The 18,012-nt window shown below is 42.5% G+C and overlaps 1 protein-coding gene across 4 annotated transcripts in view; it reads left to right on the top strand.

The window, feature by feature from the left end:
* The window catches only part of IPO11 (importin 11), an 813,637-nt gene that overhangs the window by 534,392 nt on the left and 261,233 nt on the right, over positions 1 to 18,012 (top strand). For all 4 annotated transcript variants that reach the window (XM_030193171.1, XM_030193174.1, XM_030193172.1 and 1 more), the window contains one exon: positions 538 to 633. In XM_030193171.1, the coding sequence (XP_030049031.1) occupies positions 538 to 633 (96 nt within the window). The remainder of the gene's footprint in view (positions 1 to 537; positions 634 to 18,012) is intronic.

The following is an 18,012-nucleotide window of genomic DNA, read 5'->3' on the forward strand; positions in this document are numbered from 1 at the left end:
TGATTTTGTGGACCTATACGTCTTTTAAATGTTTTATTAATAAATGTTTGCAATGCATGTTGGAGCTTTTTGACATGAAGAAAGTGACCCTATGTATGTTAATTCACAGATTAATGTGTGTTAAATCAATTTTTTGTACACTAATTTTTTTTAAGGTGCACTAACCAATTGAATGGATGCTTATGAATGCACGTCTCTAATACAGTTCAGTCTAATACAGTATGTCAATGGGATCAACCCATTGTCAGATAAGTGAAAGTCGGATAATACATAATCAAAGGCCTAGAATTCCCAGTATTCAAAAATTGTTCTAAAACAAAGATTTTTAGGATCTGTTGGATATGTCGGATTGTCAGATTAGTGAAGGTCAGATAATCAAGACTGTACTGTATGTGCTTTCACAGCTTAGGCGCACTGTTATAAAATTTCCCTTCACAAAACTAAAGCACTGCAATCTACACATGTCCAAAGATTTATTCTCAAAATATAGTTCCTGTTTAGCAAATCTAACTAAATTATTTTCTTGTTCTTTTCTAGTGTTGTCCAAGATAAATTCTGTGGTATCATTAATATCTGTGTGGAAGGTTTACATGATATCATGACAGAAGACTCTGAAACAGGAACATATAAAGAGTAAGTCAAATATGTAAATCATATAAAAATACTTTCTATCTACTTATACAAAACTACTACTACTACTATTTAGCATTTCTATAGCGCTACAAAGCGTACGCAGCGCTGCACAAACATAGAAAAAAGACAGTCCCTGCTCAAAGAGCTTACAATCTAGTAGACAAAAAAATAAAACAAATCAATTAATGTGTAGAGGAAAGAGGAGAGGAGGGTAGGTGGAGGCGAGTGGATACAAGTGGTTACGAGTCAAAAGCAATGTTAAAGAGGTGGGCTTTCAATCTAGATTTAAAGATGGTCAAGGATGGGGCAAGACGTAGGGGCTCAGGAAGTCAATTCCAGGCATAGGGCGCAGCAAGACAGAAGGAGCGAAGTCTGGAGTTGGCAGTAGCGGAGAAGGGAACAGATAAGAAGGATTTATTCAGGGAACGGAGTGCACGGGAAGGGGTGTAAGGAAGGACGAGTGTGGAGAGATACTGGGGAGCAGCAGAGTGAGTACATTTATAGGTTAGTAGAAGTAGTTTGAACAGGATACGAAAATGGATATGGAGCCAGTGAAGCGACTTGAGGAGAGGGGTAGTATGAGTAAAGCGACCCTGGCGGAAGACGAGACAGGCAGCAGAGTTTTGAACCGAATGGAGAGGGGAGAGGTGACTAAGTTGGAGGCCAGCAAGAAACAGATTGCAGTAGTCCAAACGAGAGGTGACAAGGGTGTGGATGAGGGTTTTGGTAGAGTGCTCAGAAAGAAGGGGGCGGATTTTACGGATGTTGTAAAGAAAGAAACGACAGGTCTTGGTGATCTGCTGGATATGAGCAGAGAAGGAGAGAGAAGAGTCAAAGATAACCCCAAGGTTTCGAGCTGAAGAGACAGGGAGAATGAGAGAGCCATCAACAGAAATAGAAAACAGGGGGAGCGGGGAGGTGGGTTTGGGGGGGGGAAATGAGAAGCTCGGTTTTGGTCATGTTTAATTTCAGGTGGCGTTGAGACATCCAGACAGCAATGTCAGACAAGCACGCTGAAACTTTGGTTTGGATGCAAGGTGAGATATCAGGGGTAGAAAGGTAGATTTGGGAGTCATCAGCATAGAGATGGTAGGAAAAGCCATGGGATGAGGTTAATGAACCAAGGGAAGTAGTGTAGATAGATAAGAGGAGGGGACCAAGAACACTGAGGTACGCCGACAGGCAGAGGAATAGAAGTAGAAGAGGATCCACTAGAGTGAACACTAAAGGTGAGGAGGGAGAAACTTTAGTTTATCCCTGCCAGTTCTTACCTCCTTGGAAATAAAGGACCTGATGTTCAAAAGGGCCTATACATTTACTGACATCCAGTAAACTTATAATCCCCTAGTTGCCAGTTTTCCACAGCACTCTATGAATAGTACTGGTGAAAATCACTGTAACTGTTGGCACTATTCATATACTGCTTGGCAGAGTGTGGGTTAATAACTCCTATCTATACAGAAAGCAGTAAACCTGGGTTTGACTGCTAATATCCATAGAGCTAGGCAGCTGACTTTAGGCCTGCTGAATACCACCGCTATTTATGTACCTAGATTTTACTGCCTACACGCCACCCTAGTGCTATGCATATAATGTTGAAGCAGTTATAACAGTTTTCACTGGCTTTATCCAATGGTAAAATGGGGGAATACCTGAAGAAGGAGCTGACAGCAAGGGGAGGCGTAGGAGAGGTGGAAGGGCAGTAGTCCAAGCTGAATACTCCTATAAATATGGCAACAGATATTTGCACAAGGAAAGTAAGCAAAAACAAGAGAAACAGGAAACGTGTATGATTCTTTAAACAAGTGATCAAAAGATAAGGGCAAAAGAGGCTGCATTGAAGAAATACAGAAGAATGCAACAAGACGATCACAGAAAAGATACCAGATTAAACTCAAAGAAGCAAAATAGGAAATACAGCTAGTAAAAGCACAGAAAAAACTGCTAAAGTTGTAAAGAGATATGACAAAACCTTCTTCAGATATATTAGGGAAAGGAGAAAACTAGGAATGGAATTGTAAGACTGAAAGATGCTGAGAACAGCTATGTGGAGAGTGATGAGAATAAAGCGACTGCACTGATCAAATATTTTTCTTCAGTGTATACAGAAGACAATCCTGGTGATCATGGAAGAAAGTGTTTATAAACAACTTGAAAATCTGAAAGTGGACAAAGTTATGGGGCTGGATGGGATAAATACCAGGGTATTGAGGGAGAACAGAGTAATCCTGGCAGGATCTCTTAAAGATTTATTTAATACATCTTTAAAGATGGGAGAGGTTCTGCGGTATTGGAGATCAGTGGATGTGGTCCCTCTTCACAAAAGGGGACAGGGAAGAAAGAAGTGAGAAACTACAGGCTGGTAAGCTTCACGTCGATGGCAGTAAAAATAATGGAGTCACTGCTAAAGGAAAAGATAATTAACTTTCTAGAATCCAGTGTTTCTGAGGCAACATGACTTTACCAAAGGGAAATCCTGCCAAATGAATCTGATTAGTTTCTTTGACTGGGTGACTAAAGAACTAGTTAAAGGGCATGTGTTAGATGTAATCTACTTGGATTTCAGTAAAGCCTTTGGTACGGTTCCTCACAGAAGATTCATGAAAAAGCTGAGAGGGCTGAACTTAGGACTCAAAGTGGTGAACTGGATTGGAAACTGGGTGACTGACAGGCGACAGATGATGGTGGTAAATGGAATCCACTCAGATGAAAGGAAGGTGAGTAGTGGAGTGCTCAGGGGTCGGTACTGGGACTGATTCTGTTTAATATATTTGTGAGAGACATTGCTGAAGGGTTAGAAGGAAATGTTTGCCTCTTTACAGATAACATAAAGACAGCCAATAGAATGGATACCCCGGAGGGAGTAGAAACCACGAGAAGAAATCTCCAAAAATTAAAAGATTGGTCAATGGTCTGTCAGTTAAAATTTAATGTGAAAAAGTTCAAAGTGATGCACTTGGGGGTGCAGAAATCCAAAGGAGATGTAAGAGTTAGGAGGAGAGAGATTGATAAGCACAGCTCAGGAGAAGGGACCTTTGGGTGATGATATCTGAGGATCTCAAGGTGATGAAACAATGCAACGTCAGAGACCATGGCCAGAAGGATGCTGGGTTGCGTAGAGAGGAGTATAACGGTAAAAGAAAGGAGGTATTGATGCCCCTCTACAAGTCATTGGTGAGGCCCCACTTGGAGTATTATGTTCAGTTTTGGAGGCCGTATCTTGCTAAGAACAAAAAAAAAAACTTGAAGCGGTTCAGAGAAGAGCGATGAAAATGGTATGGGGTTTGCGCCATGAGATGTATGAGGAGAGACTTGATGACCTGAATATGTATACCCTAGAGGAAAGGAGAAACCGGAGTGATAAGATACAGATGTTTAAATATTTGACAGGTATAAATTCACAGACAAACCTTTTCTAGAGATGGGAAGGTGGTAGAACAAGGGGGCTGACTCAGGAATAATGTCAGGAAGTATTTCTTCACTGACAGGGTGGTGGGTACCTGAAATGCCCTCCCACAGGAAGTAGTAAAGATGAAAAAGGTAATGGAATTCAAAAATGCATGGGATAAACACAAAGAATCCTGATTGGAAGGAATGAATTCAAAGAAGCTTAGCGGAGATTAGATAGCAACACCGCTAATTGGGAATCAAGGCCAGTGCTGGGCAAGACCAGTTATCAACGTGCCGTGACAGCCAAAGACATGCTACGGACTGTAACCCATAACATGTCATAAATAGCATCCACGAAGAAGGCCAACCATGCTTCCAGCTGGGTGTTATGGTGCCTGTCTTGTGTTGCTGACTTCTGATGCTACTTCAGGCATGCTCTTGCCACAAACGAGCTGCACACTGTTGCTTGAAGGCCCAAAGAGGTCATTTCAGAGGCTTGCGTCAGTGAGTTTTCTAGCTTCCTATCCTGTAGGTCTTTTAGAGCAATGCCCTCTTACACTGGGAAGGTGGTCTTCTTAGTCACCACCATATCCAGAGAGTCCATCCTGGGAAGCAGCAATGTAATTTTCTCCTCCGGAACTTACAATTAGAGGTGAGCCATGGCTCTTTCCACTCTCAGCCCCGCTTCTGGTGAGACCCATCTGCTTTAATCAGGTCCTGAATGTCTGGGTGCATCAGGAAATTCTTAGAAAGACCTCTAAGCCCCTCATGATCAGTGAAGCTGGAACTATTTAAGCTGAAGCAGAAGGCCCCTCAATGGGAAGCACTGCCTCAGAAATAAGAGTACTGCAGTTGAAACAACCATAGTACATTGGGATCATCCCCCTCCTATGGAGGGAGCTCGCCCTCCTCTAACTGCTCCTTCAGTGATGGCCTCTCTGAATAGACCGAGGCCATATCAGATAAGGAGGGAGAAGAAGAATAGCCTCATCTGCCCACTTCTGGAGGTCTAAACGAGATCTCTTAGGGAGCCAGAGGACAGTGGGGTGAGATACTGAAGCACCTTGCAACAACTCTGATTGTCTCTGCTTTATTAAATAGTCCTGATGTAAGAGCAATATAAACTCCAGAGAAAGCAAATATCCCAATGCAGCTGAGTGCTCTGTCGGGCCCTGAAGCTGTAAATGACAGCTTTGCTCTGTGTGTGATCACACGACAGAGGCTGCTTCTCACTGCCAGTTGGCCCCGACAAAATGGTGCCTGTTCCCATTCTCTCCTACATCAAATTGCGCACCGGCCCTGCCAGAGAGATCGAAGACCCCGGTGTATTTGAATGATGCGCCAAATCTGAAGATGTGCTGCTGTCACCAACCATTTCCTCCACCTCGTGCAGGATTCCTGGCTTGCTTGCATTGTAACATCTCAACGCTGCTTGTGAGTCCCAAAGTGGAAGCACTGCTTAACTGCCTCTGCGAGAGTTGCTATTCACCCCGATTGTCACAAGCACAGTGCAACGTGTCCCAAGAGGTGGGATCCTGACTCACCAAATAGAACTTGTAGCACTCCAAGCGATTCCGAGTCAAACTTTAGTCGGACTTACCACTGCCGGCTACTCCCTCAATGCTCACACTCTCCACAGTTTTTACCACAGACGAGAAAGGCTCAGGACTGATACTGTGTCCCACGCTCTCCAGCAAATCTCTTTCCTTCTCCTTCTCTTTTTTTTTTTTTTTTTTTGAAGGTTGTTGTGCTGGAAAAGGAGAGCTCCATAGGAAACAGGGGAGAGGTGAAGGGACAGAAGAAATAAATTCATGGGGCACCACAAACAGGGATCTGAAGACCTCCACATATGACTCTGCAGACTCAAGCCACCCGCAAAGCTCAACTGGGAAGCAGCTGGTGAACTGAATCAGGAGCAAAGCCCTCGGGACCAGAGACTGAAAAGTGTGTCCATTCACCTGCTGGAGATAGAAAATACTGAGGAGCTGAATTGGATTCTGAGAGAGAGATGTTTTATCTCAGTTTTCAGTTCTCTATCTCCAGCTGATAGTTGATGGACAGAACTATCCCACAGGTTCTGGAATACTGGGAAGCTACATAATGGAAGGTAGTGGCTTTCCCCATATCTATATTAATAGATATCCTAATTTTTTTATTACTGTCTGATTTCCATTTTCTGAATGATGTCCTTTTATCTTTCACTGCCTTTTCCACCTCATCATTAAATCATGTTGGCTGTCATTTGGCCTTTCTATGACATTTTTTTTTAATGCATTGAATATATATTATCTGAGCTTCCAAATTATTTTGACCCTGACAGCCAGTCCATTTAGGTTTTTTTTCTAACTGATTTTCTCATTTTATTTAAATCTCCCTTTTTAAAATGTTTTTTTTTTAGTGTCTTTTTTTTCCAGTGTTGACAAATTTGATTGCATTGTGATCAGTATTGCCTAGTGGCCCCACTTCCATTGCCCATTACACCAGGTCCTGTGTACCATTAAGAGCTAGATCTAAAGTAGTTTTCCGTCTGATCATTTGAAGGACTGTCTTCTCCATGAAGCAGTTATTTAAAAGTGCTCCCTTACCAGGATAAGCTAAAAAATGACCAACCAGTCTCTAACATCCTTTCCTGGCAATACTTACAGAATATGTGGATCGCTCTGACTGTGTCTACAGAAAGGCGGTATATCAAGTGTGGAATAAACATAAACAGACAGACTGCATTCAGTTCAGTGACTGGTTAAATGAAATTAATTGGCTAGACCTATGTCAATCTGGCTTTAGACCTGGATATGGAATGGAGACATTTCATGTGTCAACCCTGATAAGGGTTCTGCCTCAATACTAGTGTTGCAGGATTTCTCAGCAGCCTTTAACACTGTGGATCATTATGTCATGGTTGCAAGACTGGCAGAAACAAGTATCAGTGTTGTAGTATTTACATGGTTCAAAATCTGTTTGTCAGACTTTTCTTCAGCAACAGCATATCATTACCTAAGGCATTGAATTGTGGGGTACCACAGGGATTCAGAGTGCCTTCTATTTTATATTTAATCTCTTTCTGATGCCTTTGGCTCAGCTGCTTCAGTTGATGGACACAAAATTCTATATTCTGATCATGTTCAACTATTCATACCCTTTGTACCAGATCTACCCACAGCTTTTAAATTGACTGCCTGTCTAACTGCAATTCAGGACTGGGCAAAAAAACAACAAACTTTGCCTGAACCCAAGCAAAACAGAGATTCTTTGGGTAATCTAATACATGGACAAACACCTGACTTCAAAATTTCTTTTGGGAATATGAACTCCCCCTAAAATCACAGGCCAGGAATCTTGGGATACTTCTAGACTCGTCACTCACCACTCACCTTGATCCCGCAAATTCTTACAAACTTTAAAAATTCTCTCTATTACTTGCAGCAGCTATGAAATCTCTGTCTATATACTGAAAAGACAAGTCCAACCACAAAGGTCCATGCCATGATAATGTTACAACTGGGCTACAGTAATGCCCTGTACACTGGTCAAACCAAAAGATTTTGCACCAGCTCCAACTAATTCAGAATGCTGCGGCATAACTGGTAGAAGGCTGCAAATGACGTGATCAGATCGCACCCTTCCTGCAGACACTACACTGGCTACCAGCACTTTATGGAGCTAAATTTGAAACTGTGATTTCCAAGGTCCTCAAAAAAAGTGGACCAGAGTATCTGAAGAATAAATTAGCTCTCTACACACCCTTGAGACCTCTTAAAGTTTTCTTAAGGAGCATCACTATTTGTACCGTCATCAAAAGAAATTGCATGAAGTGATATCCGCCGGCAAGCCTTCTCAGTTATTGCCCGCACACTCTGGAACTTACTCCCAGTGGAGCTACATCTAATGTGCGACTACCTCTACTTCAGAAAGCAAGTGAAATCCTGGTTCTTCTCCCAAGCCTTTAATACATGTAGTAGCTGACCATGTACTCACTCTGCACCTGGATTAGCTTGTTGCATACCCTGTAACTTAGACCAGTTCCTCATATCTTGTTTAACTGTACATAGAACTTGCCTTGAGTATAGCCACACACCTATTTATCCCTATTGACTTTGAACTATCCATCTTATTCCCATCTATATATATGCACTTGACCCCTGACTACATAGTAAGAAGTCTCATTGTTTTGTAGGAACAGCATTAGCATCATATCTGTTATTTGAATGTTGTAATGTGTGCTTATAAGGTGTTCAATTGCTTGTATGCTGACATTGTATTATAACTATGTTATTTGAATATTATTCCATGCTGTTATCATATTGTTTACGTTGTACTGAAATTTATCATATCTCTGTTATATAATTGTTCTACAGTTCTCTTAAATGTGTACTGTATATCTGATACTGTTTCATGTTAATCCTATTACTAGGTTTCAATTTGCCATTTCCAAGTTAACCTCATTGGTTGTCTATTTGGTCAATTTACTATTGTTATACTGTTACCAAAATTGTAAGCTTTATGTTAAGCTATACCTGCTGTACACTGCCTATGTTAATCTCTTCACAAAGGCAGTTAATACATCCCAATAAAGAAATAAATAAGAGTTTGGGTGGCCCTGATATGGGGTGAATTTATTTTGTGCACAAAAGAAGATTAGAATTAGAGAGTGAGTGTATTTGATGATCCTAAGGTGGCTAGACAGGTATCTAAGGAGACAGGAAAAAACAGAAACAGAACTATTCTTGGGTGCATGAGGAGATGAATGGCCAGCAGGAAAAAGAGTACGTGACCTCAGTTGGAGACTGCAACTTCACAAAGATATAAATTGGATGGAGTTGGTCCAGAGGGCAACTTCTATAATTGTCATTGTTTATTGATTTTATATACTGCTTACTTTGAAATAAAATTGAGGTGGTTTACATTTAACAAAACATTAAGAAATAAGAAAAGAACTCCATATTGTAGGATAGGAAAGAACAAGCACACAGAACTTACACACTAAACAGTAAAACATTCTAAAATTAGGCCATTCGGGCCAAGTATACGAAGGCACAAGAGTTGAGTAAGTCACACCTAAAGGACAGTGTCTTCACTACAGGAACAGACCACAGTCAAGTCTCAAACATGAAAAGAGGAAAAAAAGGTGTCCAGTCGAAGTTATTGTGGGAGTGAGTTACATAATGCAGATGCAAGAAAGAAGATTCTCACCTTGCTTTACCAGGATTAGGAATTACTAGTCTATTAAAGAATGCAGAGTGTGTGAGGGGGGTATATGGAATTATCAGAGATGCCAAATAATCAGGGATATTACAATAAAGAACTTTATGGGTCATAGTAAGAACTTAAAATTTTACTTGGTACTCGATTGGTAACCAATGTAAGCAACAAAGAAGTGGCGAGGCATGATCATAACAGCTTGCCTTACAGATAAAATATTGTACTGTATTCTGCAATTTTATAAGTAATTTAAGATTTGATTTAGTAACGCTGGCATAAATAACATTGCAATAATCATATCTAGAATGTACATAAGCGTAAAAAAGAGTACAAAGAGAGTCAAAGTCAGGCGTGGACCGAATTAATCTTAATCTATGTAAAAAGAAAGAACCAGTCATGATTATTTGAGAAATCTGAGGAGAAAAGGACAAAGCTGAATCGATAATGTTTCCAAGATATCTAGATGATGGTACTGGTGTGATTGTTCTATTGAATAGAATAGGGATAACTGCAGGTGGATATTCAGAACCCGTGATCCCAACACGCTACTGTCTTTTCCAGATTTAAGACATGGCGGTGTTCTTTCAACCATTGTGCTACTGAATGCAGACAATGCTGAATGGGCTGTAGATCAATAGTACTTGCACTGGTATACTAAACTAAAAGAAAGTCATGTGCGAATGAATAAGCTAGTCCCAAAAGACTGAATAAGTAACGCTGAGGGGCTGACAAAAAGATTAAAAAGTAGTGGGGAAAGTACTGAGCCCTGAGGTGCTCCACATGATAACGGAAAGGAGACTGAGCAGGAGGTCGATTAAATAACTTGAATGGAACGTTGTGTCAGAAAAGAAATAAACCAGTCAAGTACTATTCCAGCAATACCTAGGGGCGCTAGCTGATGCAATGATCTTTAATATAGAAGTATATAGAGGTATTCTTAGAAATCTAAACATTTATACACTAGAGGAGATGGGAGGGGAGATATGATAAGTAAATGTCTCTATCTCCAAGGTTTAAATGCAGTTGAGTCAGGCCTTTTTCAATGGAGAAGAGGCTCTGGAACAAGAGATCATAGGATGAGGATGAAAGGGGGAGACGCAGGAGATGCCTAAGGAAATATTTTATTTTATGCAACATCCTTCCAATGGAGGTGGTGGAGGTGAGGCTAGTAGAACTAAAGAAATCATCACCCAAGGCCCTAACCCCTCCCCCTCGGACACATCAACCCTCTCGCCACCCGCCAATACTAACGAGGTCCAGCCGCTGCTGCTTCTCCTCTTGAGCAGCAGCGGCGGGCCGGAACAAAAACAAAAAAGCAACAAAAAAAAAAAACCACGGCTCCGTAGACAGCCAGCTGGCATTGGCTGTCTTATCTGCAGCCGCTCCTCCTCTCCCCTGCACGTCACTGCCCCTGGAGGAAGACCCCGGAGGAGCGCAGTGACGTCAGAGGGGAGAGGAGGAGCGGCAGCAGAGACAACAGCCAATGCAAGCAGCCTGTTGGAGCTGTGTTTCAGATTGAAAGCAGCAAAAAACGGCAGGGACTTAAAAAAAAAAACTAACGAGATGGAGGCACAGTCTTACCAGCAACAGCACACAATTCAGATCGCCAGGTTCCCCGACTTTCTCCCCCCCCCGCCCCAACAAATAACACAACTTTAATAACAATAAAGAGAATTGCTAGCGAGTTGCAACATTAATGCCCTCTGCCAAGAGTAAAGCATTTTCAAGACGCTGTCCAGACCAGTGCTTGAAGGAAAAAGACACAGCTCAAGTTTCGTTTTGTGGCGGGGAGAGGTGAATGCAGGGAGGACTGGAGGTGCTATGTTCTGTATGTTAGCTGAGGCAGGCACTAGGACCTAGAGGGCAGTGCTTGGGGGCCCGCGCTGGAGACCAGAAGATTGCATATGGAGGAAGGGGGAGGGGGATGGGAAGGAAAGAGGGGAGGGAAGATGGGGGAGGTGGAAGGAGGGCGGGAGGCGGAGGGGGGGCCCTGCCACACACTCACACAGACAGCCTCACTCTATGTCACACACACACTCGCACATTCACTCTGTCTATCTCTCTCACACAGACACTCTCACACACACTCTCTCAAACATACACACTAGGATGAAAACCTTGCTAGCACCCATTTCATTGGTCTCAGAAATGGGCCTTCTTTACTAGTGATTATATAATTAAATCACAAATTTATTGTAACTTAAACTCTGAACAGAGAATACGTTTACATAAGTGCCCTTATCAATTTTCATTCTGGATTCCCAGATAATATGTGAAACAATGCATGATATGCCAGTTATCCTATACAAAATAATGCATAGAAAACTCACTCACTCTAAGGAGTTGATGATTGGCCAAATTCCATTCACGGATTCAGTATCTCTGTGTCTGTAGTCTCTTAGAGCCCTGTTTACTAAGGTGCGCTAGTGTTTTTAGCGCGTGCTAAAAATTAGCACACCCTAACCGTGTATACGCCCATAGGAATATTATGGATGTCTACACATTTAACACGCGCTAATGCTTAGCGCACACTAAAGACACTTAATGTGCCTCTAGCGCAGCTTAGTAAACAGGGCTCTTAGTCTTGGATACTCTTTCCTTTATGCAGTGATCAGTTGTAGATGGCATTTCTTTCGGTTTTACAGTATCTTTGGAATTTTTCAGCTTGGAACTCTCATGGCTTCATGAGATGTATCCAGTTGTTTCAGTAAAAGAGGAGAACGACCTTGTCTGTCTTTTTTTAATAGACTACACACTGTAATTTTCCATCGTTATTCATACAGAAATGCTGATATTAGCTGTTTCACTGAATTCAGCATTTTAGTGACTGTCAATTTTAGCGTCCTCCTTTACTCATTACAGTAATCAGGATGACTGCCATTTGCCAGCCTATATTTATACCCAGAGCAGCGACCTAAGCATTTCTTAATTACAATTTGATAACATGCTCTTTCTGAGAAGACCAAGGCTAGTCACACTAAAGGTAAAAAAAACAATATAATCAAATGCATTTAACAGCAAAATAATAACTACAAATTAAAGCTAAAAACATGAAACACCAAGACCAAAACAACCCCCATCATTCCATAATTCATTTTAGGGTGTGTTTAAATACTAAACTGACCTCTATATATCAAGTGTCAAGTATCCAGTTCATTTGATATATTGCCCATCAAGCCAAGTTGTATCAGCAATTTATATCATAAAATAAAGTGAAATAAATACAGTATTCAACAGCAGATGACAAATTCTAAATAACAAAACGTAACAAAAATAGTAAGATTATGGTATATAAATGATATAATAAATTATTTTAAAGAATACAAAGACTGTTAGACTGTCAATGAAATGCTTGGATGTTTTACTTATTTATACTGTCATCTACCACATTTGCTTATTTCCGATCTGACGAAGAAGGGCAACCTTCGAAAGCTAATCAAGAAATGTATTAAGTTATGTCCAATAAAAATGGTATCATCTTATTTTCTTTTCCATGTTTTATTTTGTTTGATTTCTATTGATCATCTATGTCTGTCATCAGTCCTGTGTTCCCCATCCCTCCCCTGTCTCTAGCTTCAAGCCTCTGGGCTCCTATCCCTCCCTTGTATTCAGCATCACTCTTCTGTGTCCCTGTCTAGGCACCCCCATGCCCAACATCTCTGTTCTATGTCCCTGTCCTTTTCCTTGTCCAGCTTGTCCTCAGTCTCTCTCTCCCTCCCTCTGAGCCCTCCACCTCAAGGCCAGCATCTCTACCTCTGTTTCGCTTATCCCCCCTCCCCCCCCAAGGTTGGCATCCTTTCTCCTACCCTCCCTCTGTTCAGTATTTCTCCCTCCTCCTCATCCCAGGATGTATCTCTCTCTTTTTCCTCTACTTCTGCCCCCTAGGTCCAGTTTCTCCAAGGCCCAGCATCGTCCCCCTTCTTCCTTCTCCAGCCCCAATTAGGTATCTCTCTCTCTCTCTTCTCCTCCACCCCTTCCTATGGCTCTGGCATCTATTCCTCCCCTTATGGGAAAGGGGATGGGATTTGATTTACCACCTTTCTGTGGTTACAAAGTGATTTACATATTATAAACAGGTACTATGGGTACCATGGGTCAACATAAGAGTACTACCAAAATATAGAAGAAAGTGAGGTCCTATTCATATAAATTCACTACTATCAATCCTCACATATACTTCATAACTGAAGAATATCTACTTTACAATGAGGAAAAAACCTCAGCAAGATAGGACTTATTTTCAGAGTTCAAATACAGTCACATCTCAGCTTTGTTGCAATCATCGGCATAAAAAAAGATTGAAAGAGGATGTTAAAATGAGAAACTGAGAAGCATAAGAGTCGGAGGGATCATTAGCATGAATGTTAAAATCCCCAAGAATGAGAGGAGGAGATGAAGGTTCAAGAAAGAAGGAAAGCCAAGAGTTAAAGTCAGTGAGAAAGGAAGAAAGGGACTTATCAGGGTTTTGATAAATGACTACTACTCTGAGAGGTAGAGGAGTGAATAGATGGATGGGATGGACTTCAAAGGAAGAAAAGCAGTGAGACTGAAGAAGAGATTGAAATCTACAAGAGGGTGTAGCCTGACACCACCTCCATGGTCAACTGGGTGAGGTGTATGGGAGAAAAGGTAACCTCCATATGTTCTTACATTTGTATATGTTCTTATGATTTGGACTATTCTTCCCAATGTTCATCACTTTACGTTTGTCCACATTAAATTTCAACTGCCATTTGGTTGCCCAGTCTTCCAGTTTCCTAAGGTCTGATATCTCTCATTTTTTCCAGTATGCCTTCCCCTCCCCATACCAGTGGGTCTGGAATATCTCCCTCTCCCCTTCCCTGGATTCTGGCACCTCTCCCTTTTGCTCCCCCTCCCCCCCCCCCCCCCCCCCCCCGAGAGTCTAGAATCTTTTGCTCTCCTCTCTCCCCTTCCCGCAATCCTCCAGACTTACAGTTGATTGCCAGCAGCAGTAGCAGCGATGAAGACACACTGCATTTCACTGGTTCTTCAGTGTTCCCTTTGCTGCTTCCTGCCTACAAGAATTTGCTTCAGAGGAGGTAGAAAGTGGCAGAGAGAAGACAGAGGGGCTGCCCGGAAGCAGTGTGTCTTAATTCCTACCACTGTCGGCAACCTACCAGAAGTTTTGAAGACTGGAGGGGGGGAGGTAAATAGAAAGATGCCAGATTCATAGAAGAAAGGGAGTGGAATTAATAAAGAAGTGCTGGATTGCAAGGGCAGAGACAGAGCCGACAAGAGGCCATGGGGCCCTGAGCCAACTTTTGGTTTGGCATCCTCCCATTGGCCCACCCCTCAGGCCATCTTCCCCCCCCCCCCCCCAGCCTACCTTTAAATGCAATTTCCCCCTCCTGAATACTGACAGCGTTTCACTTAATGCTACCTACATCAGCCCTGGCATCTTTTCTCTCCCATGCCCCTATGGAAACAGGAAGTTATGTCAAAGGAGGAGCCTGATGCGGCAGAAGGAAGATGCTGGGGCTGTTAGAGGGTAGTGTTAGGTGAAACACTGTCTGTGTTTGGGAGGGGAAACTGCCTTTGAAGGTAGACGGGGGAAGGAGGCCTGAGACAGAAAGAGGAAGGGGGTTGCCGGCTCTTCTTTTTTCTCTGCACACACAATGCTGCCAGGTAAACTCTGGGCCAGCTTAACTTATTGGGCCAATGACATCACAAGCTCAGGCATTCATCACTTTTTATCTCTGGTGCCCTGGGCCAGAGCCTCGCCTGGTCCATAGATTAAACCAGTCCTGGGCAGAGAGTAGGGAGCCAGTGCAAAGAGGAGTCCAAAAGTTCTTCCCTCCCCCCTGCTGAACACAGCCAGTATAAACAATATTGCAGTAGCCTAAATTAGTAAGTACCAGAGACTGAACCAACAAATGATAGGCTTCTGTTGAGAAACAATTTCTTATCTGTCTCAATAATCACATAGTTCAAAAAGCATTAGTTACTTACTGCAGATCAAATATCAGATGAGTATCCAACACAACACCTAATATGTTTAGACAGTTTTTTAGTTTGTAGGTTTCAGCATCAATTGTAAAACTATAATCAGAGACTGACTGAAATGGACTACAAACAACTAAAAATTTGGTTTTATCCCAACCTTAATTTCATTTTGAATGTTATAGCCCAATTTTCCAGGGTATCAAGGCTGCATTTTGTATTCACTTGCATGTAGATCAGGGTTTGAGTTCCCTGTTTCATACTGCCTCCTCTCAGACCACTCACCCACCCATCACTCTTTTGGAATCTGAACTTACAATTTCAGAATGCTCCAGTCTTCACCAGCAAGAAAGGAGGGGAGAATCATCTCAGCAGCATTACTACTACTTATCACTTCTATAGCGCTACAAGGCATGCACAGTGCTGTACACCATACATGAAAAGACAGTCCCTGCTCAAAGAGCTCACAATCTAAATAGGACAGACAGAACAACTAAGAGGTAAGGGAATTAAAGAGGTGGGGATAAAAGGGTACAGGGCAAGTGAGTAGTGGTTAGGAGTCAAAAGCAGTGTTAAATAGGTGGGCTTTCTACCAGGATTTGAAAACGGCCAAAGACGGGGCTAGACGTACAAGCTCGGGAAGTCTATTCCAGGCATGAGGTTTAGCAAGATAAAAGGAACGGAGTCTGGAATTAGCAGTAGAGGAGAAGGGGACAGACAAGAGATTTATCCACAGAACGGAGTACCCGAGGGGGGGGGGCGTAGGGAGAGACAAGAGTGGAGAGGTACTGGGGAGCGATAGAGTGAATGCACTTATAGGTCAGTAAGAGAAATTTGAATTGAATGCGGAAATGGATAGGGAGCCAGTGAAGTGACTTGAGGAAAAGGCTAATGTGAGCATAGCGACTCTGGCGTAAAATGAGTCGCGCAGCAGAGTTTTGGACTGATTGAAGAGGAGAGAGATGGCTAAGTGGGAGGCCGGTGAGAAGCAGGTTACAATAATCTAGGTGAGAGGTGATAAGAGTGTGGATAAGGGTTCTGGTAGAGTGCTCAGAGATGAAGGGACGGATTTTGCTAATGTTATAGAGAAAGAAACGACAGGTTTTGGCAATCTGCTGAATGTGAGCAGAGAAGGAGAGAGAGGAGTCGAAGATGACCCCAAGGTTACGAGCTGATGAGACAGGGAGAAAGAGAGTGCCATCCACAGAAATAGAGAAAGGGGAAAGAGGGGAAGTGGGTTTAGGGGGAAAGATGAGAAGCTCGGTTTTGGCCATGTTAAGTTTCAGATGACGTTGAGACATCCAAGCAGCAATATCAGATAGGCAGCTGATACATTGGTCTGGATGCTGGTTGACATTTCGGCGGTAGAGAGGTAGATCTGGGGGGAGTCAGCATAGAGATGGTATTGAAACCCATGGGATGATATCAGAGAGCCAAGGGAAGAAGTGTAGATGGAGAACAGGAGAGGACTTAGAACAGAACCCTGAGGTACACTGATTGGTAGTGGGATAGAAGTAGAAGAGGGTCCACCAGAGTGTACACTAAAGGTGCAAAGCGAGAGGTAGGAGGAGAACCAAGAAAGAACAGAGCCCTGGAATCCAAGTGAAGACAACGTATCAAGGAGTAAGCTGTGATCAACAGTGTCAAAAGCGGCGGATAGATCAAGAAGGATGAGGATAGAATAGAGACCTTTGGATTTAGCCAGTTTCAGTTGAATGAAGAGGGCAAAAGCCAGATTGGAGTGGGTCAAGAACAGTTTGAGATGAAAGAAAGTCAAGACAGCGGCAGTGAACGGCACGTTCAAGTATCTTGGAGAGGAAGGGGAGGAGGGAGATGGGTCAATTAGTTGGAAGGACAGGTAGGGTCAAGTGAAGGCTTCTTAAGGAGTGGTGTTTGAAGGCATCAGGAACAGTCACAGTGGAAAGTGAAAGATTAAGGATATGACAGATAAAAGGGGTGAGAGTAGGAGAGATGGTGTTAAGAAGGTGGGTAGGAATGGGATCAGAGGAACAGGTAGTTCGTTACTAGTATGTCTCACCATTCAGGACTTCAGCACTACACAGGAATGTGATTTAGCAGTGACACATCCTGCCAGCAGAAGAGCTGTGACCCCTCTCCTACAAAGAAAGATGGTAACCCTTCAAAATAATATATATAGATTCCAGAGGGCAGATATATTTTGAAACTGTAGGGATTGGGAAGTGAAATCTGAGACACTCTTATTGAAATTGCAAAGATATGAGGGAAAAGGAAGAACCAGAGGCCTGCAAGAAAGCCACCCTTCACAGTGAAAGAGAGTAGAGGCCTGGGTTGTACTTAGATATATATCTAGATTTAAGGTACCTATGCAGAATTTGAGTACTTAAGGTAACAAGTGCTGACAATAAGTACTAAGCATCTGTTCAACCTCACCACAGGGACTGGCCCCCTTTAGAGCCGCTAAATTCACAGGATTCAGAAATGTGTGGGATAAACACAAAAGAATCCTATATTTATTTATTTATTGCATTTGTATCCCACATTTTCCCACCTATTTGTGGGCTCAGTGTGGCTTACAATATATTGTGGAAGGCATAGCACCAAACATGCTTAGCGGTGATTAGATGACAGTACTAGTAATTGAGAGCAGAATGCTACAGTCTGTGCCCTAATCATGGCAGGACAGATTCAGCTTCAGTAGTAGGCCACTGCTGTGCAAACCTCTATGGTCTGTGTCTTGATAATAGTCAAACAGATTTGGATAGGCTGGAGTGGGGCTTCAATGACAGCTTCAGTAGTTGGAGAACAAGACCATTGCCGTGCAGACTTTATGGTCTGTGCCCTGAAAAT

The sequence above is a fragment of the Microcaecilia unicolor genome, chromosome 2 (genome assembly GCF_901765095.1).
Source record: "Microcaecilia unicolor chromosome 2, aMicUni1.1, whole genome shotgun sequence".
NCBI classification, from domain to species: domain Eukaryota; kingdom Metazoa; phylum Chordata; class Amphibia; order Gymnophiona; family Siphonopidae; genus Microcaecilia; species Microcaecilia unicolor.